The 27,255-nt window shown below is 46.8% G+C and overlaps 1 protein-coding gene across 1 annotated transcript in view; it reads left to right on the top strand.

Annotated features, from left to right (window-relative positions):
- MCMDC2 (minichromosome maintenance domain containing 2) overlaps window positions 1–27,255 on the top strand; it is a 1,264,730-nt gene that overhangs the window by 1,123,577 nt on the left and 113,898 nt on the right. The window contains exon 14 of the mRNA XM_078687209.1: window positions 7,254–7,363. Coding sequence (XP_078543335.1) covers window positions 7,254–7,363 — 110 coding nt within the window. The remainder of the gene's footprint in view (window positions 1–7,253; window positions 7,364–27,255) is intronic.

Genomic DNA, 27,255 nt, shown 5'->3' with positions numbered 1-27,255 from the left:
AGGAGCCCAGGGGACACAATTATGGATCAATGCCCCAGGACAATGAACACACCTTACTGTCTGTGGGCTGTGTGGTAAGCAACCTGGGCCGCAACCTGGGCACTGTCTCCTCAGTGAATTATTTAGTTCATGCTACCTTAGGAATAGTACTGACCCTCTGGCATCACAACCACGTCAAATGGAGAGATTGTAAAGCTTATAGACTCCTCTTGGGGTCTTTGTGCTCCAAGTGTGGTGGGAGGCCAAGGCTCCCACCGCACTTGTGGTGGGAGCCTTGGCCTCCCGCGGGGGCAGTTGTGCTGCTCATTGCTGTCTATTTTGAAAGCAGGGTCCGCATGGGCTGGTCGCATAGCAGGGATGGCGCGCCTCTATGGGCAGTGACCCTGCGAATACAGGCATCCTCTGGTGATTGGAAGACCTGGTCATGGAATGCTGTCCCACCAACACTGAAGTTTTATAGCTTTGGCGCTGCCTGAGGATCGCGGAATGAGTTCCAGTGGAGCCCCTGCAAAGTGTCCCTACAGAGCAAAATGTTAAGTAAACACAAAAGATTATAGCACTATGACACAATACTCTGATCTCACCAGCAATAAACTTTTATACAAGCGAGCTGGAGGTATTTAACTCGCATCTGCTGGAGCACTGAAGAAAGAGGGGTGGTATAAGAGTCGGCGATGGACTATAAGTAACTCACAGCAGCTGGAGCAGCGAAGAAAGAGGGGGCATAAGAGTCTACGATTGCGTACAAGAGGACTATGAACATTGTGATTGGATAATGTTTGGATTCCACCTCCCTAGGCTTTCTGGGAAAGCTAGCTTTGTTGATGGTGTATGATGTCTGATTGCTGTTCAATCAATCAATCAATCAATACATTTGTAAAGCGCTGTACTCACCCGTGAGGGTCTCAAGGTGCTGGGGGAAGAGGGGGGGTGCCTACTACTGCTCAAATAGCCAGGTCTTGAGGTGTTTCCTGAAGGTGAGATTGTCTTTGGTCAGTCGTAGGTGTGCGGGGAGGGAGTTCCATGTCCCAGCTGCTAGGTAGGAGAACGGTCTTCCTCCGGTGGTGGTTCTGCGAATCCGTGGGACGCTGGCGAGGGCGAGGCTGCTGGAGCGGAGCTCTCGGGTGGGAGTGTAGAACGAGAGGCGGCTGTTGAGGTATTCGGGGCCCATGTTGTGGAGCACTTTGTGTGCGTGGGTGAGCAGCCTGAACGTGATCCTCTTGTTGACGGGGAGCCAGTGCAGGTTTCTCAGGTGGGCGGATATGTGGCTGTGACGAGGGATGTCGAGGATGAGTCGTGTGGATGCGTTCTGTATCCGTTGAAGTCGTTTCTGAAGTTTGGCTGTGGTTCCTGCGTACAGGGTGTTTCCGTAGTCCAGTCGGCTGGTGACGAGGGCCTGGGTGACCGTCTTTCTGGTTTCGGTGGGGATCCACCGGAAGATCTTTCGGAGCATGCGCAGGGTATTGAAACATGAGGATGAGACTGCGTTGACTTGCTTGGTCATCGTGAGGGAGGAGTGTAGGATGAATCCCAGGTTTCGTGCGTGGTCTGTGGGTGTCGGTGCGGTGCCCAGCGTGGTGGGCCACCAGGAGTCGTCCCAAGCAGATGGGGATTGTCCGAGGATGAGGACCTACGTCTTGTCCGAGTTGAGCTTCAGACGGCTGTGCTTCATCAATTCTGCGACTTCTTTCCTTCCGTCCTGGAGGTTGGCTTTGGCGGTGAGAGGGTCTTTGGTGAGGAAGAGTATCAGTTGGGTGTCGTCGGCGTAGGAGATGATGTTGATGTTGTGTTTGCGTGCGATGGTGGTGAGGGGGCTCATGTAGATATTGAAGAGGGTTGGGCTGAGTGAGGAGCCTTGTGGTACGCCGCAGATGATCGTGGTGGCCTCGGAGCGGAAGGGAGGGAGGCGGACTCTCTGGGTTCTGTAGGAGAGGAACGATGTGATCCAGTCCAGGGCCTTTCCTTGGATCCCAGTGTCGTAGAGGCGGGTTATTAGGGTGCGGTGGCAGACGGTATCAAAGGCTGCCGAGAGGTCTACGAGGATGAGAGCGGCTGTCTCTCCGTTGTCCATCAGGGCCTGATGTCATCGGTGGCTGCGACGAGCGCGGTCTCGGTGCTGTGGTTGGCTCGAAATCAAAAGTTGTTTTCTTCGAGGAATGCAGTCAGCTGTTTATTGACGGTCTTCTTGATGACTTTAGCCGGGAAGGGGAGAAGGGAGATAGGGTGGAAGTTCTTGAGGTCTTTGGGGTCCGCTGTTGGTTTCTTTAGATGGGCGTTGATTTCTGCGTGTTTCCAGCTTCCCGGGACGGTGGCTGACGTGAAGGAGCTTTTTTGAAGATGTGATGAGGGCATGGGTCGGAGGGGGAGCCGGAGTGGATGGTGTTCATGACGCGGGTGGTGTCTTCCATGCTGATGGGGATTCATGCGTTGAGGCTAGTGGTGGGGGGGGGCGTTGGTTTGGTTGTTGGAGGCATAGTCTGGGGTCCGAAGCTGTTGGGTATATCTGTGATCTTGCGGTGGAAGAATGTGGCGAGGGAGTTGCAGAGGTCTTGCGACGGTGTGATGTTGTTGTTGCTGGCGCTGGGGTTGGAAAGTTCTTTGACGATGCTGAAGAGTTCCTTGCTGTTGTGGGCGTTGTTGTCCAGACGCTCTTTGAACGATGTCCTTTTGGTGGTGCGGATCATCTGGTGGTATTCGCGGGTGGCGCTCTTGAGAGCTGTCATGTTTTCTGCTGTCCGTTTGTTGTGCCAGGCTTTTTTGAGGGTTCGGCATGATTTCTTAGCGATTTTGAGGGCATCTGTGAACCATGCGTTTTTTTTGTTGCTAGTCTTGCCTGGGGGTTTCTTCATAGGGGCGAGGTCATCGGCGCAGTTGGAGATCCACTGTGCTAGATTGTTTGCTGCGTCGTTGGCTTCGGGGGTGTTGATAGGTGGGTTCTGGCTCAGTGATGTGGTCAGTTGGTCAGTGGTGACTTTGCTCCAGCATCTGCGGGGGGTCTGTAGCGTCTGGTGGCGGGAGGTGGTCTTCTTGAAGGTGAAGTGGATGCAGCTGTGGTCGGTCCAGTGTAGTCCGGTGGAGTGGCTGAAGGAGACGTGGTTGCTGGCGGTGAAGATGGGGCTGAACAAAAGTGGAGCTAGGTAAAACATAAACCTCCACTCCTGACATAAAATTCAAAGCTCATACACCACTTTCCATTATGTTTTTTCACTGTCCAATTCTACATGGTCATAACGTGATGATTGACTATGCATGTATGTTTTTGGGCAAGTATGAGGTGATTTGTTGACATAATTTTATGTGTAGATTTTAGTGTTTTTTCGGTTTCAATTCATTACCATAACCACACTTAAACTGGATTTGTAAGTGAATTTCTACAGTATTTTAAATATGTTAAGGTGTTATAACCAAAACAAATTCTAACTTCACTTTAACCATTGTTTGTTAGATGAATATATATATATAACGTTTGGGTGCTTTTATTGCACAAAATTCAATGGAGCTGTGAACTATATTCCAAATTTCACAGAAATACCATATCTAAATTGACAAATTCTGCAAAGCTTCACAATTACCCATGGTTTAATTAGTAAACACTTCCTAAAAGCTAAAGCAAAATTGCAACATTGATATTATAATCAGGTTCCGTTGATAGATGAACAGAGCACGAGACGCTTCAAACCTTTGCCATTGCTTATTGTTTATTTAAGAGTCTGTTTGGGAAGGTCAACCAAAACATGAACCTTCTAAATACAGTCAGGGTCCATTATTAGCTCTGCCATGCTAGCAATAGCTTTAACAGTCTCTGAGAATAACCACATCATATTATGTTTAACCAGGTTTATTCATGACATCTGACCATTGTAATTTTAGTCAGGATCCTTTGTAAGGTTTGCCTTGCAGGCAGGAGTTTTGATATGTTCTGAGTTTTATAGCCAGAATGTGTTTTTTATAAAGGCAAAATCTGTTTGTCTGAAACTCTATATTTTGAATCCATAATAAAATGCCTTTCTCTCTTTTTTACAGGCTACATAATCCAATATTTCACTTACAGTCTTCAATAAACCTTTCCATGTTTGAAAAATACAGTGCCTTCATGTTAACTGCACCAAAATAAACATGGAATATAAAAAATAATATCTGATAGAGACTTTTAGCCACAGATTCCTTACCATAGAATATTTCTCCTGCGTTAGACTGGATCCTGAATTTTTTAGCAGTTCTTCTGCATGCCAGTAGGTGGCATTGTTTAGCCCTGCTTCAACATTGTTCATGCTGTAAATGATGTGCGTAGTACTTATAAAGGTACCATCCTGGTGCGCTGATGTCAGTTCTTTTTTTTTGCGTCAGATAGAGCAGATCAAGTCAGAGCTACCATCTGTCATTTTATGACTGGCTTCTTTTTCGACTTTCGTCTAATCCTTACTTGAGAACATTTCTGCCCTTGTGTGATAGGATGTCCCCAAAGAAACCGTCTAGTTTCAAACCATGTGGTGCCTGTCACTGGCAGATGTGTGTGACAGACCCACACTTGGTTTATTTATATTGCTTGGTAAGCGACCACGATTCCAAGATCTGCAAGGACAACAGCACTGTGTACCCAAAATCGCTGCTGAATGATTCCTCAAGCTTCACAGTCTCCTGCTCAAAGTCGTCAGGGATGTCGGGTAAGTCTCACAAACCCAAGAAGTCGAAGAGGTCTTCGACTTTGCTGTGCCGTTCAAAGTCTTCTGTTGAGGCCCAGGATTGTTGGCACTTCAGGATTTACGCTTCAGTGGAGCCTGAGTCAGGGTCCACCCTGACATTCCCTGATTTTCCCGAAGTGACTCCCACCCCGCATAAGGAATTATGAAGCCATGCACCTCAGATTTAGGCGGTATGGGCCCTCTGGATTGCCTTTGGGTCCCACGGGCTTGTGAGGGGATCTCACTTTATCCTCACTGGTGGGTTCTCCACTGGCACCAGTTGGGTCCCATGGATCCAATGAGCGCCCGCTCCAGTGCTGGTTCTCAAGAAGGACTAGGCCTTCATCTTATCCTAGAACTGTGCCTTTTAATCTCCTCCTGAAAAAGGAGAAATTCAAAATGTTCTCACTCATGCAAGTTCTCTCTGAGTTGGACCTGGGAGATTGGACTTGCAAAACGCATATTTCCACATGCCTGCCTACAGACGTTACCTGTGGTTCACGGTGGTCTAAGACTACTTTCAGGTTGCTGTGCTCCCCTTCTGCCTTACCAGTGCCCCTTGGGTGTTCACAGAAGTGATGGCAGTGATTGTTTGCAGCTCATATGCAGAAGTCAGAGGTTCCAGTCTTTTCCTACCTCAACTATTGGCTATTGAAGGTGGGCTTGCCCCAGACATTTGTCTTCCACTTTCAGAATATGGAAAACCGTCCTCGCTTGCAAGGGTTCACTATGAATGTGTCGAAGTGACACCTGACTGCCACTCAGACTTTCCTTTTCATCTGACCTGTTCTGGACACAGTGCAGTTTCAGACCTATCCTCTCAAGCAGGGAGTCCAGGATATTCAGGCTATTATACTGAAGCTTCATCCTCTATCCTAGATTTCAGTGAGAATGAATCTGAGGTATATGAAAATAATTTATTTATGTATGTCAAAATTAATTATTTATGCCTTACTGTACTTATTCCTTGTATGCCTGCAAACAATAAAAACATTTAAAAAGGAAAAAAAAAAAAAGAGAATGAATCTGAGGTTGTTGGGAAGAATGACCTACCGCATCCTGGTTGTAACTCATACCCATTGTTGTATGCACTGTAGCGGCTCGTGGAGGTAGTGCTGCAGGGTGGTGAGGCGGTGCGGGTAGGGGCTTGGTGGGGGTTAGTAAACCACGGAATACGGCAGAACGGAGGTAAGTACATAAATAAATAAACAAAACGAATTACATTGCGCACGCTGCATTGCCATTTGGCGATGCAGCGTGCGCAGTGTAATTCGTTTTGTTTATTTATGAACTTAACTCCGTTCAGCCGTATTCCGTGGTTTACTACCTCCCACCCTGACCCTCCCCTGCCCCGCCCCGCCTCCACGCCCCGCAGCACTCCCTCCACAAGCCGCTACTGTATATGCAGGCTCAACAGTGGGACCTGAAGTTCCAGTGAGCACAGCATCAGAGAAGTCTGTCTGACATGGTCCAGATTACGGAGGGGATTGCAAAAGACCTGCAGTGCTGGCTGACGAACCACTGTTGGGTCAGAGGCAGACCCCTCTCCCTTTCGCAGCCGGAGCTGACTGTAGTGACAGGTGCATCACTCCTAGGCTGGAGTGGCCATCAGGAAGACGTGGAGATCAGATGGCTCTGGTCTCTGGCGGAGTCCATGCTTTACATTAAACTCTTGGAGCTCTGGGTGATCCGAACTAACATTCAAAGTCTTTCTTCCTTCGATCAAGGGAAGGCTGGTGCAGGTGTTCATGAACAACACCATCGCAATGTGGTACTGCAACAAACAGGATGGGGTGGGGGGACAGTCCCTTTGTCAAGAGGCTCTGCATCTCTGAACATGGCTGGAATGCCACGGTATTTACCATTTGTGGTTCAACACTTGTGAACGCCAGTGTGCATGAACTCAGCCAAAGATGCCCAGTGGATCACAATGGTGTCTCCACTCAGAGGTACAAGACGTCTTTCAGCAGTTGGGAAAGCCTTGATTATATGTGTTCACTACTGGCGAGAATGCGATAGTAACTGACGTCAGGCACTGGGGGTGCCTGTATAAGTACCACGCACTACATGTGTGGCACAAACGACGCCACGCCAAATTATGTCACCAACCTTCATTGAGTGGTACTGCTCAAAAACTTCCCTGTCCAGTCTGATGCCTTGGAAATATTCAAAGGTCAGGAAACTGCAGCTAGATAGAGTCTCCAGATATACCAGATAAGGCATTATCGAAGGTAAGTAACTTGTTCAACGGGTCACAGTAGTCCCACAATGGCAAAGAAGGACCAAATTTCACTATTACTCATTATGAATTATTTGAATGTATATACATTTACGAATGCATAGATATGGGTGTGTTTATAAAAATAAGATGATATCACCTGTATAGTGTTATGAATTCTCATACATAGGCATATCTCATCCCATTGTTTTTTTAAAATCAATAAAGATTCCCAATATGTAGAACCACCATCACAAGTAAGTCATTTGTACAATTAATAGTGCGCATATTTAAAACCTACTAATGATAATGTATGTAATGATCTCATGTCTGATTTAGTGTTTTGTTTGTAGGATTTCATTATCAGAAGCACATGCTAAACTGAGTCTAAGAAGCAAAGTAACTGAAGAAGATGTTTTGGTTGCGGTTTTGTTGTATGAATCATCCCTTACAGTAAAACATGGTAACGGTCTATGACGTTTTCACTTTTTCACTTTCTAGCAGCTTTGTGATAATTAAGTTTGGATTTGAGATAGTTTAAACATGTTCACCAGCAATGGATCTTTTATAGTTGCCCATACTTTGTTATGTTTTCCATTTGTTTTTTTAACTTAAATATTGCTTTTCTTAACCAATCTATTTTTAATAATTATTCAGCAGGCAATGGCGTGGTTGGTAGTTTATACTTCTACCAAATTATATTCATATGAAGAAATCCCCGCTGACAGCGCCTTGCTTTTTCCAAGTCATTTTGTTTATTTTTTCGGGTGAGAAGAAATGTGTTGAGATGGCAGGTCACTGACCTGAAAAGCTGCACAAATCGCAGCTTTTCAGGTGTAATACAAGGAATGCCGTGATAGTTTTAGAGTTTCTGTCTCACCATTGCTGAATTATGCACAGAGTATATAAGTCTACATCGGGAAAAATCAACCCTCATATGCTATTGCATATTTCATCATTCCCCCACCAGGAGAAGCCTGTTCCCCTACACCTGTACCACGTTTGCCTTTTTTTGATGCCCTTTCCACCCTCCTGTTCTCCTACACCTGTACCACGTTTGCCATTTTTTTGCCCTTTCCACCCTGGAAGGGGACATAGGCCAGGTCTCTATGAGCAAATCTCCGACCGTTTCCATATATATGAGTTAAACAATTTGTGGCTGCTAGGTCACATTTTGTGAAAGACTAACAGTGATAAACCTTTCCATTTGTGTACACAAACATGATACATGAGCGCAAATGGCTTTGCGAATTGGGCCCTATAAGAAATGTAATGTAATGGACACTTGTGTAGCGCTCTGTTCTCCAATGAGTGTCCTGGCGCTCTGCACCTCAATGTTGACAGACTAAAAAACCACAAACCATTAATCCAACTTAAAGAGCCATGTTTTCAATTTCTTCTGAAACTTCACAGTGGCTGAGATGGCCCACAGCTCCAGAGGTAGTTTGTTCCATGCTGATGGTCCTAAGAAGGAAAAGGACCTCCCTCCAGGTCAGAAATGCTGGATTCGCAGGATTTTGGTCCAAAAAGTGTTCACTGAGCAAAGGCAACTAGCTGGGGCATAGGGAGTAATCCTTGCCCTCAGATAACCCGCGCCTGACTGATGAAGAGTCTTATGTACCAGTACCGGTGTCTTCGAAAGAATCCTCTTCTTAATAAGGAGCCAGTGCAACACCCTCAAGTGTGGTGACACATGCGAGCTTAACTGTAAACCCAAAATGAGGGCTAGTCAAGCCTAGATTTAATTAGGGCCTGGCACAGATTCAAATGCTGAGGTATAGCTTCAGATGATAAGGTAGGCATGTTATTATATGCATATGCGCATCCATCCTATACCAAGTTATAGCTTTTAATGCCTGGACAGAAATATCATATGGCAAGGCACAACTATTATATGCTGAGGCACAACAAAAACAGTCCCAGGTAAAATAACATGCACTCTTGTGAAGGCCCACATGTCCTGTTTAGTCATAAAATGGTAGTTTAGGGTAACTGGCTGAAGGGTGGGTGGGGTACTGCAGAGTGGAGGTGGGCGTGGCAGATATCACTGCTGGTGTATAAGAACTAGAGTGGTGGGAACCCCTGAAACCCCATCTGGAATGTGGGGCGGACAGAATACATCTTCATCTGCTGGTTAATTCAAGATGGTACCCTCCAGCTTTTAGCCCTATGCAGGTGAAAATTCTAGATTTGAATTGATCTTCAGTGAGGCTTCTTGATGCAAGAGAGGTGGCCATTAAAGATACACAAAGGACGTGCAGTGAACCAGATCCTCCCACACTCGCTGCTAAATAGGGACCAAAAAGAGAGATCGTGCTTGTTGAGCCACAGGGGCTCGAGTAGCTTCAGTCTTTGCCTGATGACTGCTGTTGTGCAGCATGAATGGCAGCCTTGATACTGCTTTGGATGTAGCTGGTGTTAGATTATGCTTGTAGATGCTCTTTAATGCCATGTATAAATTAGCATTCGCTATGCCATTTTCTTTCTAAGATGCTATTTCATGTACTGTTCAAAACTAATCATGTTTGATTTTGAGCAATTCCCCTTGCTAAGTTTAGTTTCTGTAAAGAGTATCTGTGTGTGCCAGTGCATAGCTTTCCCTCGATAAAGAATCTATCCCACCTGTCTAACAGCTTGATCACAGCCCAAGGTGGAATTGCCTTGAAAGTGTTCTGAGCTGTGCAAGATACAAGAGTAGAAACCTTTTTTTTTGTCTTCACCATGTTCACCCACATCTGTTTGGAAAATTCCACCGTGGGCATGTTATTAGTTGACCATGCAATGCATATAATGTATTCTTACGCTTACTGTTACTCAGTTCCCTCTCTAGTACTCTCACAAGACTGTGCAGACAGAGCCGCGCTCTGAGTGTATATAATAAATGATTATTGGTGTATATTCTCCACTGTCTCTCTGATTCTTCATTTAGCGTGGAAGGCTGAGAGGTGACCCGGGCGGCCCTAAGTGGGTCACTTCCTTCAGTTGGTGCTCGAACAGGGACTCCACTGGGACATGACCCATCCATTTTCCACAGACAAGAGGGTAGGAAGAGGACATCATCAGGTCAGACTGACGGCTCAGGGATCCCTGCACAAAGAGATCCGTTTCTCTCAGCTGCTGCCTCTTTCCTACTGGAGGGTGGCCTTGCTCAACGGTGATCTCGACTGGAGTCCTGAACGGCGAACCAGTGATCTGACTGTTTGGTCTGAAGAATCGGCAGTGGAGAATTGTTCTATCGGTACGCCTGACACCAGGTGAGTCTGTTTTAGTTCATGTGGAACCACCATACATGGATTTTATTTCAGTCTAAGGATTGTTTTGGTGAGCAGTGTTTGCAAATACTTTGCCAGGTAAAATAAGAGCTTTGTTTCTCTTTCTTTGCAGCGCCTTGTTTCAGTAAGATTTGGAGTTTGTGCTGTCGTTGTTCTAAAGATGCCCGGTTGGAAGAATACCAGCCTGCACCTCCTGAGGGTAGTCCTAATTTTGATATGTATATTAAACATGGCCTTGGTCTATGTTTGACTGCCTTTGTACTTGGCAGAAGAAGGCCAAACAGAGGCAATTAAAAATGGAGGAAGATGCCAGAAAAGAAATATGCAGACCCTTACACCAAAGGCTGTAGCTTACGATAAGGACAAGCAGGAGAAAGGAATAGAATGTGATGACAGAAGATTTCGGTTGCAGATTGAAAAGTCCTATATGCCTCAGGAAGATGGTGATCCTTTTATGGAAAAATGATTAGACACCCAACCTCCGCCACCATATACCCCAGAATGGATATATCCTGTTGTTTCCCATCAGCAGCAACAACCCACACCAGATGCATCAGTCTCTGAGGCTGTTACACCTACTGCCCCAGTTAACATACCCTCTACTCCTTCCCTTCCATTACAGCATATGACTGCAGTAACTCCTGTTACCCCCATTACAGTCACCCATCCTCCATCAACACTAGTTACTAACACACCAACTTGCATTCCGGACGATAGAGATTTGATGGGATTCAGGGAACGGTTAGGTCCGTTAATGCGATCTGGTGTGGGGGAGGAAGAGAAAAAAGTAATAGCGGAACAGGCAAAACGGTGGTCCCGCAACCCAATTTACAGTCTTGAGGACATATGGTTATTAATACGAGACTTTGACCCTTTCATACAGCAGCATGCCCTTAAACATATGTCCGCTGCACTTATTGACCTCTGGCGCACACACATCAAACGGAAGCACCCCAAATACTATTTGGTATTAGTGAAGATGCTTATGCAATTAACATGGAGCCGACTCAAGTGTTCGGGAACATTTCAACTCTAATTACTTATAGAGGCAGACTACATATTAAGAGCCCCACTCAAATAACCCTGGTATCATTGCGAGAAGTTGTCCCCAATTACCACCTGGAAAACCCTTCAGTGACAGATCAGCATAGGGTGATTTCCAGACCTGGTTTATCAGCCCGCTTTCAGGAACAATGGTTTATACTGCATGGAAAAGAAGTGAAATTTTGGCCCTGAAGGCTACATTGCCCGGTCCTAGAAAAAATCCTACTGCTTACTATAAAGAATTGACAGAAGCTGCCTCGTCTAGTGTGGTGACTCTTGCAGATATTGAAATGTTTTTGGCCTACTAATCTCAGTTGATATTTGGCAACAGGTCCATACTCAAGACCATATCGCTGAGTTGGGCAGAACTTCGGACCTGATTAAGGGCCGGGACAGAGATAGAAAGCCAGGAGACAAACCAGGTGCTGAGCTACTTGCCCTACCCGGTCGCATAATACCATACATGCAAACTCTCATCCCTCCCAAGAAAGTTAGTTGGGACAGACTGACTGCCTGCCGGCAGAAAAAACCCAAAGGATTTCAGATTTTTTCACCAGGTTTGAAGAGACATTTTTGGATTATAGGGGGCAAAACATGTCTACATAAGGGGGTGTATGTTTATTTGTTGATAGGTTTGTCACTAATCTCCTTACCGAAATAATGTCTACACTGCAAGCAGCTGAAAGCACTTGGTCTACATCTTTCCCTTCCGTGATTTTAAATATGGCCCAATATTACGAGCAAAGGGAGAATGAAGAGAAAGACACAACGGATAAAAGGAATATGGATTTGAAGGCAAAGGCTAATATTGCAACAGGCATATCGAGGTAACACTAGAGGACTGGGACACCAACGACAACTTGTATGCACTAGACAGCCATCCATGACACCGTTGAGACAGAATCAGTGTGTTTACTGCAAGGAAGAAGGTCACTGGCGTAGCCAGTGTCTGGTACTTTTGCATAATGTTTTGTCCAATAGAGGAAGGGGTCCTGGACACAGAGAATGTAGGACCAATAGACAATAACACACTACTGCCACTGTAGGCCGTCATGACAATTATTTTGATGACACCAGGGAATGACAGTACTACAACGACGAATATGACGTTGATGATGTGAAAAGGATGTCTTTCAGCTAGGACAGCCAGGGTCCAGTTCACATACCTGTCAATCAGCGTGTCCCTTATTTTGAAGTGCATCTGTATGGATCTCCTAAATAATTCTTGGCTGATACAGGTGCCACAAAGAGCTCTATTTCATGACATCTGGTCCTGGGGCGGCCCTGTTTGGCCATAATGTTGTCTTGGTAGGTTTTTCAGGCGTCCCAGTTGTAAGCTCCCTCTTGCTCTTACTGTTGGTCCTTTTACCGTGGATTCCCCATTCCATTTAACATCTAATTGTGGTGAAAATTTAATGGGCTTGGACTTACTAAAGAAGTTGCATGCTACCATATATTGTTCGCCAAATGGTGTTTATCTTACCATAGGTCCTGACGTGGGTACTAGACAATGTCCATCCAAAGATGCTCCCCTTCCACCTGAATTTGATCCAGTACCACCCACATCATGGGCCACTGGTGACACTGATGTAGGCTTATTGCAAAAATCCCCAGTTTCTATACAAGTGAAGGACAACACCACATTACCACACATTCCCCAGTATAAAATACCAAAGGCAGGAGAATAAGCTCTCTTTAATATTGTTCAGAACCCCATACATAAGGGATTTGTCGAAGAGACCACCGGTAACTTATTCAATAGTCCTATTCTTCCGGTCCTAAAAAGGGCGCCTCTAGACTCTCCCATCAGTGCGGCTGATGTATTTCGTTTTGTGATTGATTCGCACAAGGTCAATTAAATAGTGGTCCCGCAATTCAAAGTGGTTCCTGATATCACCACACTTTTAACACTGATTCCATCTACTGCTAAGTTTTTCTTGGACATTGATTTGAAAAATGCATTCTTTAGCATTCCCATACACCCAGACAGCAGGTATTTGTTTAGATTTTCGTTGGCTGGCAAAAGTTTTCGATTCTGTAGAGCTCCTCAAAGCTATACTGAAAGTCCTAGCATTTATAGTCAAGCATTGAAAGGTCAGTTGGATTCATTCTCACTTTCTCCAGGCAATGCATAGGTACAGTATGTCCACGATTTGTTAATTGCTTCTGATACTGAACAAGGTTGCAAAGATAGTACAGAAAAATTATTGTTGCACTTGGCACACCATGGTCACAAAGTTTCTCTTTCGAATTTACAGTATTGTCAACAGGACGTCACCTACTTAGGTCACCTTCTGTCGGAGGAGGAAAGAAAGTTAACGCCAGAACGCATCAGTACCATTAATAAAATGCAATGTTCGCAAACTCAAAAGGACATGCATGCTTTTATAGGCATCACTTCCTACTGTCGGCAATAGATCCCTAATTATTTCTTATTGATCAAACCCCTGCTTGTATTAAAAACAAAAGAAGCCCATGAGCCTTTACCTTGGACGCCAGATTGTCAGCAATCTTTTGAAGAATTAAAAACTGTGCTTTGCTCTGCTCCAGTACTAGACACGCCTGACTATAACAAGCCTTCTCTTCCAGGGGATACTCATCAAAGTCATAAGCAGTGAATTATCCCTGCCAATGTGCGGGACCCCGGAGCTTATAACAATAACTATGCAGCCCTATAAAGTCCAAACTAAAAAAAGGACAAACAGCCAGAAAACAACTCAGCCATACTTGCATAGTAATACATTACTTAAGAAAACTTGGAATAGAGACCATACACCCAAATGGCTTCATACAAGAATTTCTTTATTTTCCAGAACAAGGAAAAAAACACAAGTATTTGAAGGCAGTTTGGCCCATAGGCTGCATAGGAATTACTGTCCTGAGACAGAAAAAAAAACTGTCACCTCGCCTTTAAGACTTACAAGAATCTAGGTACTTTGCCTTTAAGAACCTCAGAGAGCCCTATGCTCCCAGCATGCACCACAGGTGACGGTTAGGTCAGTTCTTTTTTCCGGCTCCTTTTGTGAGGATCATGGAGCTTGAGCTCGACAGTTTTTTGACTTTTTTGTCAGAAATTGTTATTTTTCTTGCTGTTTAGCATTTCTCCTGTGCTGGAAGAAGATTTTCCTTCTTTATCTGACAGAAACTTGTCATCTTTTTCTGTCAAATGCCAGCTCTCTTTAGAAATTGTCCATCTTGTGGAAAAAGATGGCTAGATCAGATCCACACTCCGTGTGTATTGCCTGTCTTCCTTCTTCTCATAAGGTAGACGCCTGTTATCACGGCCAGAGGTTTTCATCAAGAACACTCCGTGATAGAGAGAGGATTCGGCTTCAGGCAGTGATGTAGAGAGGAAAATCACATCCAGAAAGTGGCCTTGGGGATCAAGTGCCCTCCTCTCATCAGAAGCATCGACACCTTCTACAGTCTGCCTCTACAACGTCGAGAAAAAGGAAGATTTCAGTTTGTCCACCGTCAGTGTCAAAGAAAAGGCCTGAACAGTCTCCGTCGTCTTCGTCTGAGGTATGGACAAGATACGGGTCTATCGACGTCGAAACATGTATCGTCGTCTAGACCCCCATCGATGTCGAGACACTCTCTGTCACCTAACCGTAGGTCGACGTCGAGAAGCTTACCGACGTCGAAGAGACCTGAAGACCGGTCGACGTCGAGAGTAAGACACCATTCGACGTCGAGATCACCACGACGTCGAGATCGTTCGACATCGAAGTTGCCACGACGGCGACGTCATTCGAGGTCAAGATCGCCACGACGTCATGCCAGGTCGACGTCAAGGTCTCCTGTGAAGACGTCGAAATCTGCACAGCCCTTGACTCCTGCAGGGCATCACCATGGTTCGACGTCGAGGGAGGGACATTTGTCAACGTCGAGGCCATCGACGTCAAGGGACAGGGAACATGCTGGGGCCTCTTAGGAGGTTGTCGGTGCATCTCGTTCTCCCTCAAGATCTTCTTCACCTGAACTTAATATTGTACAGGTTTCACCGGAGGGCTCTCCAGAAGTCGGTGAAGAACCTAGGCGGAAGAAAGCTAGGTCTATCAGCAGTCTTGGTTCGGACTATTCCCGTACCTACTCTCCTTCCCGCCTGTCAAAATCTCCAATTCAAACACCTCGGAGATCTCCACGAAGATCAAGGACACCCACTGTGGTATCTTCAAAAAGAAGAACTCAAACTAGATCACGCTCTCCGCGATCCCATCACAGACATTCAAGGGACAGATCTAGGTGTTTTCATTCTCGAAGACCTCGCTCTTGGTCTACCTCGTCTACCAAGTCCTCTAGGAGACATTACTCCCCTACTTGTACTTCTACACCTCCATCACGAGTTTCACCTGTGGACGATCTCACTACCTTCAATGAGCTGTTATGTCGAGGAGCAAAAAAATTAAATATAACGATGTCGGTTCCTACTGTGTCCACCACGGTAATCTTTGAGACCCTACATCACCGTTCCTCAGCCAGACCATTGCTTCCACTTGTTCCTGGCATTATTGACCTTGCCACTCAGACATTTCTAACTCCTGCAACAGTGGGGTCTGTGCCTTCATGAATAGCAAAGAAATATAAGTCCCCTGATCAGGATCCCTTATTTCTTAGCTCAGGTCCGCCTCCAGATTCTATCATTGTGGCAGCGGCTAGGAAAACTCAGTCATTTTTTAGAAATATTACAGGAAGAGGTCTTGTCGCTAACTTACCCTTTAATGGATCTTCTCTCTTCGATCCTCATGCAGATGAGGAGATGACAAAAATGAAAGCGGAACTGGACACAGTTAAGGCGGTAGGTCTGGAGAAGAAGAAAGACTTTCATAAACATTTTCATTCCAATGAGAAACGCCAGTTCCAACAAAAAGGTCAAACGAACCAGTGGTCGTCGCAAGGTCAACAGCAGCAGCAAAGGTCTCATTTCCAACAAAGACGTCCAGGGAGGGGAAGAGGCAACAATAGACAACAAGCCTCTACCTCAAAACAACCAGCGAAACAATGAGCAGTTACTTCCTTTAAACATGTTGTCCACTCCGGTAGGAGGAAGTATTGTTGGTTTTCTGGAGGAGTGGCGCAATATAACAAACGACAAATGGGTGCTAAATATTGTGGAAAATGGATATCTACTACGTTTCAAGACTCCACCTCCTTCCATTCCTCCGAGGGAACTCGGTTAGTTTCATCCCATCCTTCAAAAGGAGGTACGCAGTCTTCTGGTAAAAGAAGCCATAGAACGTGTCCCAATTCATCAGAGACGCCAGGGCATATACTCTCGTTATTTCCTGGTCGAGAAAAATGGTCCTTCTGTGGAGTACAGGCCTTGCCTGAAAGTGAACTGCTGCCAAAGTCTGTATCGCCGGAATACTTGAGACGCTGAGCCTGCGCCCACCCGCCTCCCGCCGCCGGACCCTTGTGCCATCTGTGGGTCTGACCGCCGAGCGGAGCGCGGTGTTGGGGACTGCCAAAAAACTACATTTCCCAGCATTCCCGGCGACACTGCACGCGTCAATCGAGCGCCAGGAGGCGCATAAATTTGGTGTCACCCCGGTCGAGTGGGGATCTTGCCTGAAAGTGAACTGCTGCCAATGTCTGTATCGCCGGAATACTTGAGACGCTGAGCCTGCGCCCACCCGCCTCCCGCCGCCGGACCCTTGTGCCATCTGTGGGTCTGACCGCCGAGCGGAGCGCGGTGTTGGGGACTGCCAAAAAACTACATTTCCCAGCATTCCCGGCGACGCTGCACGCGTCAATCGAGCGCCAGGAGGCGCATAAATTTGGTGTCACCCCGGTCGAGTGGGGATCTTGCCTGAAAGTGAACTGCTGCCAAAGTCTGTATCGCCGGAATACTTGAGACGCTGAGCCTGCGCCCACCTGCCTCCCGCCGCCGGACCCTTGTGCCATCTGTGGGTCTGACCGCCGAGCGGAGCGCGGTGTTGGGGACTGCCAAAAAACTACATTTCCCAGCATTCCCGGCGACGCTGCACGCGTCAATCGAGCGCCAGGAGGCGCATATATTTGGTGTCACCCCGGTCGAGTGGGGATCTTGCCTGAAAGTGAACTGCTGCCAAAGTCTGTATCGCCGGAATACTTGAGACGCTGAGCCTGCGCCCACCCGCCTCCCGCCGCCGGACCCTTGTGCCATCTGTGGGTCTGACCGCCGAGCGGAGCGCGGTGTTGGGGACTGCCAAAAAACTACATTTCCCAGCATTCCCGGCGACGCTGCACGCGTCAATCGAGCGCCAGGAGGCGCATAAATTTGGTGTCACCCCGGTCGAGTGGGGATCTTGCCTGAAAGTGAACTGCTGCCAAAGTCTGTATCGCCGGAATACTTGAGACGCTGAGCCTGCGCCCACCCGCCTCCCGCCGCCGGACCCTTGTGCCATCTGTGGGTCTGACCGCCGAGCGGAGCGCGGTGTTGGGGACTGCCAAAAAACTACATTTCCCAGCATTCCCGGCGACGCTGCACGCGTCAATCGAGCGCCAGGAGGCGCATAAATTTGGTGTCACCCCGGTCGAGTGGGGATCTTGCCTGAAAGTGAACTGCTGCCAAAGTCTGTATCGCCGGAATACTTGAGACGCTGAGCCTGCGCCCACCCGCCTCCCGCCGCCGGACCCTTGTGCCATCTGTGGGTCTGACCGCCGAGCGGAGCGCGGTGTTGGGGACTGCCAAAAAACTACATTTCCCAGCATTCCCGGCGACGCTGCACGCGTCAATCGAGCGCCAGGAGGCGCATAAATTTGGTGTCACCCCGGTCGAGTGGGGATCTTGCCTGAAAGTGAACTGCTGCCAAAGTCTGTATCGCCGGAATACTTGAGACGCTGAGCCTGCGCCCACCCGCCTCCCGCCGCCGGACCCTTGTGCCATCTGTGGGTCTGACCGCCGAGCGGAGCGCGGTGTTGGGGACTGCCAAAAAACTACATTTCCCAGCATTCCCGGCGACGCTGCACGCGTCAATCGAGCGCCAGGAGGCGCATAAATTTGGTGTCACCCCCGTCTCGCGGGACGCGAGCGAAGCCCGGGCAAAGGGCGGGCCCTCTGTGGCCCTCAGTGGCCGAGGTAGGCTGGGCTGGGCCCTGCTATTTGATTTGTTTTTCCATATGTTATCCTATTAGGTCCAGTTGACGTAAGTGCCTCTGTTGAGGACTGTACCTTTCCGTCACCCAGAGTACCTGAACGCTGACTGCACTGATTCATTTTTACTTCTTTTTATTGTGTTTTATTAACTTTTACGTATTATTATATCGTAACACCACCATCTTGCAAAGCCGGAGTGTGGGAAGCTTGCAGTAAAAGATGACAAAAAAACTCCGCTCTGGTAGATTGGTGGGAGGAAGAACTTGTGCTAAAACAAAATCAAATCCCCTGCGAAATAAGTCTGTGAATAACCAGCTGCTAAAGGGCCAATGTCAGCTCTTTGAACTTTGGGAAAAACCGGTGGAAAAATCCTCAATGGCTGTGGAAAAAGACAATACAGCCCCAGATATCCAAGAGAACGATATACACATTATAGATACCAACGCTCTTCTTGTGTCCTCTGAGCTACCACAAGTGTCATCCATGGACACCCCCTGCATTGTGCATTTTGAGGAGGGCAAGGATAATAATCTTCCTGCACTCTCACTTAATGATTCGCTAGCCAATAACTCTATTCCACTCTTGGAGTCTCCCTTGAACAGCATGGATGGTCAAGCCTCACCGCCGCTCTCTATTGACCTGGAACTCTGTGGCCGCTATGTGAAGCCGATTAGCCCGGCTGCTCCGGAAATTAATAATCCTTTAGGAGGAGCGACTCCATCCGGACTGCTACTCTATAGCAGTACCCCCTCTGTGAATAGCCAATGTATGTCTGATGTATAAAGTACTTCCAGGAGCCCATTTCTTAACTTATCCGGCAGTTGTCCTACTGTCGGGGCAGGAGATAAACCTTTATCAGAATCTCTGATTGCACTTGAACATCTGTTAGCCTCTATATTGTTCCTACTGGGAAAATTTGTTGGCAGCTCGGACTGTATTCTGGACTCTGTTACACAAATCTTACAAAATCTATTGCAAAAAGCACCGGAAATGAGGAATACCCCCCTCTTCTCACATGGTACTAAACTAAATAAGGGGGAAGCCGAGGTGTGTACAGAAAACTCCAAGATAAAGGTCCCTGAACCAGCGCCAGCTGCCCTACACGATAACATTGCTAAAGGTTGGTCTGCAACTGCTGCACCCAATTGTATCATGAAGGCGGATTTGGGGATAGCGGAAGAAATTATGCCTAGCCCTGTCTGTCATGTACCACAAGAACTCTTCCCAATCTTCTGCTCGGAAAATAAAAAAGCTATTCCCGAGGTCAATCAAGAAGGAAGGGAAAAAAATGGAAAACATAAAAAATATAAAGGAAACAAAAGGAAACTGGTGCGTAAGTATAAGAAGAAGAGACAGAGGCGGATAATTTTTCAAGACTCTATAATTCTAACTGACAAGGAAGATAAAGCCACTGAACCTATTTCACCTACCGCAAGGGTGCTTTTGGAAGCCAGTCCTCCCCATCGTGCCTCAGAGTCTTCTGGAAACTCTCCACTCATGATTAGGGAGGTTTTAACACAAAAGGACGGCTTGGGCCTAAAATCTTCCCTTGAATCGAACTTAAGGACTATTAATCCAGTTAAATCTGAGCTACTTAATCCACTGGCCTCCCCCTTTACTTTTATAGCTGGGACAGGGGAACCGTCACTTCCTACTCTTGAACGAAAAGAGGCCACATCTTATGTGGACACTTATGTGTTGGACTTTCTTCCGCTATTTGAGGTTGACTTACCACTAAATAGAACATGGCTACTCAAACGCTTTAGTGAAATGGATAAGTTACACCGCATTCAAACAAGCGACATTGAGTTAGTCACTTTGCTAGGGGGAAATAGTGTTTCAAGCATAAGGGTCAAATTTTATTCTAAAATAATTGTAAATCTGGTTTTGCAACAGGCAGAGAGTTTCCAACGCACAGGTATCGATGTCTTACCGATAGTGAATTTTGGATATAAAGACGTTTCCCATAGGATGCCCCAAAAGGATGATAGACAAATTGGGGCTTCTTCACCATTTAAAGATATAAAGATCTGGGTTGCAAAAGGAAAACGCCTGGTTTCCCAGGTTAAACCACCTCCACTGATTCAGAATTCCTCACAAATAGAGGACTCTAATCGGTGGAATTGGCTGCATAACGCTTTATCATCTAAATCCACAGATAACCCCAAATTGTTTCAGCACCTTTAACAATCAATTGAAAATCATTTCATGGAACGCTGCCGGGATACACAGTAGTCCAGAGAAATTCGAGTTTCTATTCACGTTGGGTGCAAACGTGATTTGTATTCAAGAAACTTGGTGTATTAATAGAATTGATGTTAGAAAGGATTACTTTGTGCTGGAGGTCCCGGCGGTTGCTTCCAAGAAAGGGCAGGCTAAGGGGGGTATCGCGTGCCTGTTATCAAATAAATGGAATTGGAAATTCTCTCAGTATACTGACCCAAGTAACCTTTTCCAAGCCATAACTATAGCAAATCTCCCCACCCTCCCAAAGATGGCGTCTGTTATAATTATTAATGTTTATATCCCTCCGGAAGAGTGTTTTACTGGTGTGTTGAAGCAGGTTTTTCAATATATTGGCCAGACTAAAAAAATATCACCTTCTTCAGAAGTTATACTTGTGGGTGATTTAAATTGTAAAATATCTAACTCCAGTATGAACCTTTTTAGAAATAAAGCCAAAGAAGAAGCGCACTTTGTTCCACAATCCCTTCTCCCTGACAAAATATTAACTAGTAAAAGAGGGAAGATTCTTTTGGAGGAACTTTCGGCAGTCGAGGGGCTTATCTTAAATGGGAGATTCCCCTCTGACGTACCTGCAAAATTTACGCATAAATCTCACAGTAAGCCCTCTATAATTGATTATGCGATCTCGGACTATAACATGTTTCCGCGTATCCTGGATTTGATGATAGTCCCAACGACATTGAGTGATCATAATATAATTCTTCTGACTATTTCCCTAAAACCTTCTAGTACGGCATCATGGGCGATTAATAGTAAAGATACAGCCTTCCATGCATCCTCTGGTAGATGTTTTTGGAATCCATCTTTAATTTCTGGGGTGCATACTATCCTATGTAAAACCATAGTAGACCTGAATGCTTGGTATGGTTCGGAAATTGTTAGTTTTGAAAACTTTATGCGGAACATCATCTTGGATGTAAAAAAGGTTAGATGTCCCCCGAAGCGGGTATACATGCCTAGTGCCTTATGCACACTGAATAAAGAAATAAATAAATTAGTCCGAGCCCAATTTTTATGTAGATCTGGGGAACGGGAAAAAGAACTTCTGAGGTTAAAAAGAAAGAGAGTTAGATTAAAAGCGAAACTAAAAAAGGAAAAGGAAGATCTAGTATGGATCAATCTAAGGGAAGCAGTAGCGCATGGTAATATCCGCAAATTTTGGTCTATAATCGGGATGGGATGTGGCAATAGATTAACTCCTTGCCCAATCCCTATTGCCGAAGATGTTTGGTCTACCTATATTTGGGATCTTTATGGGGGGCACGGTACTTCAATGGATACTAGCCTCCCCGATTTATCTTCCGAAGGAGAAATTAAGTATCCATCGGAGGAAACAATAGCTGCGGCTATAAAGAATATGCGTTCATCTGGTGCAATGGGGCCGGACGAACTCCCCATGACGGTCCTGAAGCAGGAGCCCTCCCTCTGGAGTAAAATACTCTATCCTCTCTTCAAATCAAGTTTTGATTCGAAGAAGGTACCAGCATCCTGGAGGGGTAGTATCTTGGTCCCTATCTTTAAGAAGGGCGCAAGGGATATCCCTAGCAATTATCGTTTGATTGCTCTCCTCGACTCAGTCGGTAAGATCTTTGCGAAGTGTCTTTTAAATCTACTTTCGGACTGGGTGGATGAGAATAATATTTTACCACTCGAACAAACGGGATTCCGTAGGGAGCACGGCACTCTAGACAATTTGACCACCCTTCATGTGATATTGGACAAGTATACGCAAGTGAGAGGGGGAGTTGTGTATGCAGCATTCATTGATTTCTCCACAGCGTTCGATAGAGTGGATCGTTGAACGCTGTGGAGAAAATTATCAACTCTTGGAGTTCCCCCATACTTGTTAGAACTTGTTCGCACATTACATACGGAAACCTGGTGCAGGGTGCTGCAGGGGGGAGAAAGGGGTCTTTCTGATCGTATCCCTTCTTTAAACGGCCTGAAACAGGGTTGCCTCCTGGCGCCTCTGCTGTTTTCCCTATACACGCAGGACCTACCTGCAGCTATATCCGTCTGTGAGGGCATTGCCCCAGTGATAGGGGGGGCCTCCATTTCCTGCCTGATGTACGCCGATGACATTCTTGTTTTGGATTTAACACCTAAAGGTTTAGCGAATAGGTTGCAAGCACTCCATGATTTTGCAGTTTCCCACTCTATGAGGATTAATATATCTAAAAGTAAAATCATGTGCATAGGGGGGAAAAAGATGTGCCGTTCGGAAAATTTTGGGTGGATCATTGGCGGTCAAAAGCTGGAGGTAGTCAAAACTTACACCTTTTTGGGAAAAATTATTGCGGCCAACCTGAGTGAGAGGCCTCATATTGATCAATGTTCTCGAAAAGCCCTCGCTCATGGTAAAGGCATAAACTCACTATATACAGCGACCGGTAAAAGACATTTCTCTTGTATGCTTGAGGTTTATAGGGCTAAGATCCCCGCTACCCTTCTTTATGGTATTGAACTCGTTGAGTTAAAACTCTGGGATTTCTGCCATAAAACTGAAGGGAAACTCTTAAGATCCTTGGCTTCATTAAACACCAATTGCTCTTTGGCAGCGTGCAGACTTGAGTTTGGGCTAAGGAGCAGTTGGGTGCAGGGATTATGCGCCCTGGTACGTTGGGTGGCCTCTCTTGCCAGAGCAGAACCGGGGACGATGAGAGCCCTACTTAAAAGCGAATTATTAGGCAACTTTAAAGAGTTTTCACAACTTGTAAAGAATTTCAGAAAAGCGGTGACTCTTCTGAAACTAGATGAAAGTACTTTGTTCCGGCACTCTCAATTGCAACTAAAAATCCTGTTAAAACAGGCATCTTGGGAACTATGCTTTCAATTAGATAAGAATGAAATACAAAGAAAAGGGGGTTGTGATCTTCTTCTTAACTCATATGTTGCCAAGAAAGCCCAAGCCTATGTTTTATGGAATATACCTCATGGCATTAGAAGGTTGTGGTTCCTCCTTCGACATGACCTATTACCATTAAATGTACTACTATCTAAATGGTATGGAACATCTAAAATGTGCAATTTTTGTAATTTAAGTATACAGGACCGTATGCACGTTTTGCTGATTTGCCCGGTACTCCGCACTTTGCGCCTCAAATGGCTAAAACCAATTTGCATCCGTTTGGGTATATCCAATGTAAATATCTTCTTACAATCTTTATATTCGCCCTTAAATGAAATGTTCTGCTTCTACATTTTTAAATTTTTTAAAGGATTTTTAGATATTTATTAATACGCTATTTAACTTAACTGGCGTCAGCCTTCTGTCGTACTTTTGTTAATGGATGATGCATGGACTTGTATAACATATGTTTATGGAATATTATGTTTGAATTTGTAATTGCTCTTGAATGTGTCGTATGTCTTTTTATGTGGCCCTCTATGAGAGCCAAAACATAAATAAATAAAAACTTGAAACTTGAGTACAGGCCTATTCTGGATCTTCACATCTTAAACAGATACATACAAAAAGAAAAATTCCGGATGCTGGCTCTACGCCAGATCTTCCCCCATTTACATCAGGGAGACTGGATGTGCTCCATAGATTTGCAGGACGCTTATTTCCACATTCCAGTGTCCAGGAAACATCGAAAGTTTCTCCATTTTCAAGTGGCTCGGCATCATTATCAGTTTCGAGTTCTGCCATTTGGACTCAAGTCAGCACCAAGAACGTTTTCAAAGTGCATGGCAGTGGTGGCGGCCTTTCAGCGCAAACGAGGAATTTTCATTTACCCATACCTCGATGACTGGCTTCTGAAGAGTTCCACTCGATCTCTGCTTCATTCGCATCTGTCTTACAGTCTTCACATTCTGAACAACCTGGGTCTGCGAGTCAATTTCAAGAAATCGATTCTCAACCCCATTCAGAGCATTCACTACCTGGGATCGTCGCTGGACACCGTGGAAGGAAGCGTGTGTTCTTCGGAGGAGAGGTTCATATCTAGCAGGAAGAAGTCTCAGGAGTTTCTTCAGACTCTCTTCCCTACGGTCAGACAGGTGTCCTCTCTCCTGGGGTCCATGGCCTCGTGCATCTTCATTGTCCCCAATGCTCGATTGCACATGCGTCCTCTTCAGCAGGCTCTGGAGGACCAGTGGGCACAGGCTTCAGGGAAGTGGGAGGATCGGATTGCCCTTCCCCAGTCTGCCAAGGACTCCATCAGGTGGTGGACAAAGAGATCTTCCCTTTCACCAAGAGACTCCAACACAAACTATCGTGACAGATGCCTCACTGCAGGGCTGGGGTGCCCATATGGATCACCTCCAAGTGCAAGGTTGGTGGTCGGACACAGAGAAGGGTTACCATATCAACTTCCTGGAACTGAGAGCGGTCCAGCTAGCTCTCAAATCCTTCTTCCCGTCTCTGAGATCCAACTCCCTCTTAGTTCAGACAGACAACACCACGACAATGTTTTACCTGAACAAGCAGGGAGGCACCAGGTCCAGAATTCTGTCCCAGGAGGCGCAAGCAATTTGGAAATGGTTACTGGCAAGACATCTGACCATCAAGGCAGTCCACGTCCCGGGTGCCCTAAATGTTCAGGCGGACTTCCTCAGCAGAGAGTTTGTAGAGGCGCACAACTGGGTGCTCAACAACAACGTTGCTCAAGGCATTTTTCAACGCTGGGGTTTTCCAGACATAGACTTGTTCGCAGACGCAACAAACGCCAAATGCCCCGTCTACGCATCAAGGTTTCCCCAACCAGGTTCAAGCGGGAATGGGCTGCTGATAAGCTGGTCCCAGAACTTGCTCTATGCCTTTCCCCCACTGCCTCTCATTCCAGTGGTGATCACCAAATTTTACAAGACCAACTCCAGGATGATACTGATAGCTCCGGAGTGGCCGCGCCAGTGGTGGTACCCGGACCTTCTACAGCTCTCTGAAGTTCCACCCCAGAGGTTGCCTTGCCGTCCGGACCTGCTGTCCAAGAACCAAGGGAGAGTATTCCACCCCAGCCTTCCTTCGCTACGGCTGACAGCATGGCTCCTGAAGTCTTACAATATGGGCACTTAGACTTGCCAGATGACTGTATGAACATATTCACGGAAGCTAAAAGACCTTCCTCTAGAGCTTCCTATGCTTTCAAATGGAAGCGTTTCTACATCTGGTGTTTGATAACGGACATGACCCACTCTCAGGACAGGAACAGGTCATACTGCCATATTTGTTATATCTGGCTAAGTCGGGGCTGCAATTTTCCTCCATCAAGGTACACTTAGCAGCCATCACAGCATACATAAAATCTCCTACACAGGTTTCTTTCTTTGAGATGCCAGTGGTGAAGGATTTTTTAGAAGAATTAAAAAAGATGTATCCAGTTTAAGCGCCTTCTCTTCCGTGGAAGCTCAATGTGGTCTTGACCAAGCTGATGGGAACACCTTTTGAACCAATACATAAGTCTTCTTTACAGCACTTATCTTGGAAAGTGGCCTTCTTGGTCGCAATTACCTCTGTTCGTAGAGTAAGCGAATTGCAAGCTCTGTGCTGTAAGGAACCCTGCACAGTATTTCATGCAAATAGGGTGGTTCTTAGAACTCATCCTAGTTTTCTGCCAAAGGTGGTGTAAGAGTTCCACATCAATCAGGGAATCACGTTACCCACTTTCTTTCCCAATCCCTCTACGCCCCCTGAAAGGGCCTTACATTCCTTAGACCTTAAGAGGGTGTTGAAGTTCTATTTAGATAAAACTAAAGGTATTAGAAAGACGGACAGATTATTTGTCAATTATGGTCCCGTTAATACTGGTTTAGCAGCCTCTAAGCGGTCCATCTCAAGATAGTTTCTTGTATTTCCTTGGCCTATCAGTTAGCTAGGGGGGCCGAGGTCAATTTGCTGGAGGGTTACCCGCCTACCTGCTGCCACGCAAACCAGCCCATCTTCAGCAGAGGCTGCACCGGGGTTCTTGCTGCACGGCTCCCGCTCCCGCTCCCGCTGACGCCATACCAGCGCTGCCGCCAGGGGTAGGACTCCAAGTCCCAGCACCCCCCAGGCGGCGCACACCACCAGCGTCACGAGGAAGCGCCCGGAGGCGCTTGAAAGGAGGAGCGCTGCCGGAGCTTGTGGGGGCCGAGGTCAATTTGCTGGAGGGTTACCCGCCTACCTGCTGCCACGCAAACCAGCCCATCTTCAGCAGAGGCTGCACCGGGGTTCTTGCTGCACGGCTCCCGCTCCCGCTCCCGCTGACGCCATACCAGCGCTGCCGCCAGGGGTAGGACTCCAAGTCCCAGCACCCCCCAGGCGGCGCACACCACCAGCGTCACGAGGAAGCGCCCGGAGGCGCTTGAAAGGAGGAGCGCTGCCGGAGCTTGTGGGGGCCGAGGTCAATTTGCTGGAGGGTTACCCGCCTACCTGCTGCCACGCAAACCAGCCCATCTTCAGCAGAGGCTGCACCGGGGTTCTTGCTGCACGGCTCCCGCTCCCGCTCCCGCTGACGCCATACCAGCGCCGCCGCCAGGGGTAGGACTCCAAGTCCCAGCACCCCCCAGGCGGCGCACACCACCAGCGTCACGAGGAAGCGCCCGGAGGCGCTTGAAAGGAGGAGCGCTGCCGGAGCTTGTGGGGGCCGAGGTCAATTTGCTGGAGGGTTACCCGCCTACCTGCTGCCACGCAAACCAGCCCATCTTCAGCAGAGGCTGCACCGGGGTTCTTGCTGCACGGCTCCCGCTCCCGCTCCCGCTGACGCCATACCAGCGCTGCCGCCAGGGGTAGGA

The sequence above is a fragment of the Lissotriton helveticus genome, chromosome 4_1, assembly GCF_964261635.1.
Source record: "Lissotriton helveticus chromosome 4_1, aLisHel1.1, whole genome shotgun sequence".
NCBI lineage: Eukaryota > Metazoa > Chordata > Amphibia > Caudata > Salamandridae > Lissotriton > Lissotriton helveticus.
This window is presented reverse-complemented; position numbering and strand designations above follow the sequence as displayed.